The following is a 1,870-nucleotide window of genomic DNA, read 5'->3' as shown; positions in this document are numbered from 1 at the left end:
GGGGGGGGTCGAGGGGGATATATGAAATGCCAATTGAAGAAATAACGTGAATGATATGGATAATATGGCATGTATACACACTTTGTCATAAGATTTCTGCGCCTTGACGCCGGTAAAGTACCATATTTCCTCCCAGAAGGCCGAAGGCTCGGAGATGCTCCACTCCCAAAGATCGTGATAGCTGTTCAGCTGTCGGCCATACTTCTGACTCACGAGGGACATGAACTTGTGAATTCTAGTGTTCTCGGGGAACGAAGGTTGCCAGAGTCTTTTGACCGCAGTGGCATCTCCATTGGTGACGGGATTGTCTAGAGATGTCATTTTTATTTGTTATACTATGGATGTGGGCTCGAATCGAGAAGGAATTTGGATGGCAGCAGAGGACATATCTAGCAGCGGAAGGATTCCGGAATAATATACAGAAGATGCCGCCCTTAGCCAAGCTCTTATTATGATTCTTCGCAGCCGGGTGGCCGTCAGGGATTGCGGAACAGCGTGAACGGCCAATTCTCGTCAATTGTATAGACAGACAGACATATCGGAGGACAGCCAGAGCTATCCTTGCAGCCCAGCACTGGCGACATCCCTGCTTAGTCAGGGCCCCCCAGCAGCGGCCGCAGCTACCCATGGGCATTGAGCCTTGAGCCTTGAGCCGGGAAATGGAGGCAGCTCAGAACAGTTGGGCCAGAATCACTCCTGCGGAAAATAAACAAACTACTTGTTGTTGGGGAGAGGGGTTTATGCTCAACAAATTGCAACGTCCGCGATATTCCATAGCCCTATTATCTTTTCCAATCAAGGATGATAGATATAGATATACTCCCTGCACAGATCTGGCTCCCGTCGGATACGGTTTTGTAAAGTCTGGTGGCAGTTGCGCATCTAACCGAAACACAAAGCCTACTTCTCCTGCTCAGGAGATCTGCTCAGTACAGCACCAGTGTCTCTTTATATTATTGCTGGACACATGCATCCTACTGCCTGGGTATCGTTGGGAGACTGGAGATTCTCCCCGCAAAACAGGCAGCGATTCGCAACTGTGATTCACCAGCTAGCTTCAACGGCAAGAGACAGCCTACTATGTACGGAGTATACCAGGACAAATTCCTCATAAGCAGAATGCTCATGCTGGAAAAGTCGAATTCCAAATTCCATCCAAAGCACAGGGACTGCAAAAATGACGCTAACCGGCTTTGGGGGAGTATGACGCCGCTTTTACTTACTCAGCTTTTCTGCATCAAATAAAAAAATCGAGTTGGATCAAACTGCAGAGCACGAGATCTTCAATCCATCTGCTTCAACCTTGACGACAACAACCGTTATATCCCCTAATACCCGAGTCTACATTCGCCACCTTTTCCGCAATACTTCTTTTCTTTGTTTTATATTTAATTTATCTCGTGTAATATATATTCCACAATGGTTAAGCTACAAGAAGTCGAGGACGAGCACTTCACACAGAAGCCTACCCAACATCCCAAAAACGGCGTCCTCCTCGAGAGCGACGATGATGACGATGATTTCACAGATACCGGTATGTCCTTGCCGTGCACTGGCGATGTCATTTTACAATGCTCAAATCTATAAACAACATGTGGCCTTGATTTTGTGACATATACATCTCTCTCTGCTATTCTTCTATTGATCACCTTCCCTTTTCAAGCCTCCCGCTCAAACAACCACAACTTCTCCAAGTCCATAGCTCTGTATTCCCTTTAATATTGATATTTTTTCCCACTCTCATCTCAAACACCCTGGAAAAACAGACTCCGATTCCCCCGATCTACGTGCCTCAGAGACGATCTTTTGAAATCGACCTGAGAACTCCCCAATCCGCAAATCCACCACTCCCCCTCTCCATCACTCCTCG

At 47.1% G+C, this 1,870-nt stretch overlaps 1 protein-coding gene across 1 annotated transcript in view; it reads right to left on the bottom strand.

Moving 5' to 3' along the window:
- The window catches only part of HCBG_07776 (acetoacetyl-CoA synthase), a gene marked incomplete at both ends in the record, with an annotated part of 2,624 nt that extends 2,222 nt beyond the window's left edge, over positions 1-402 (bottom strand). Inside the window, one exon of the mRNA XM_045434825.1 lies at positions 82-402. Coding sequence (XP_045284131.1) covers positions 82-321 — 240 coding nt within the window. The remainder of the gene's footprint in view (positions 1-81) is intronic.
- Positions 403-1,870: the final 1,468 nt, after the last annotated feature.

This window comes from Histoplasma capsulatum, assembly GCF_000150115.1.
Source record: "Histoplasma capsulatum G186AR genomic scaffold supercont2.14, whole genome shotgun sequence".
NCBI classification, from domain to species: domain Eukaryota; kingdom Fungi; phylum Ascomycota; class Eurotiomycetes; order Onygenales; family Ajellomycetaceae; genus Histoplasma; species Histoplasma capsulatum.
This window is presented reverse-complemented; position numbering and strand designations above follow the sequence as displayed.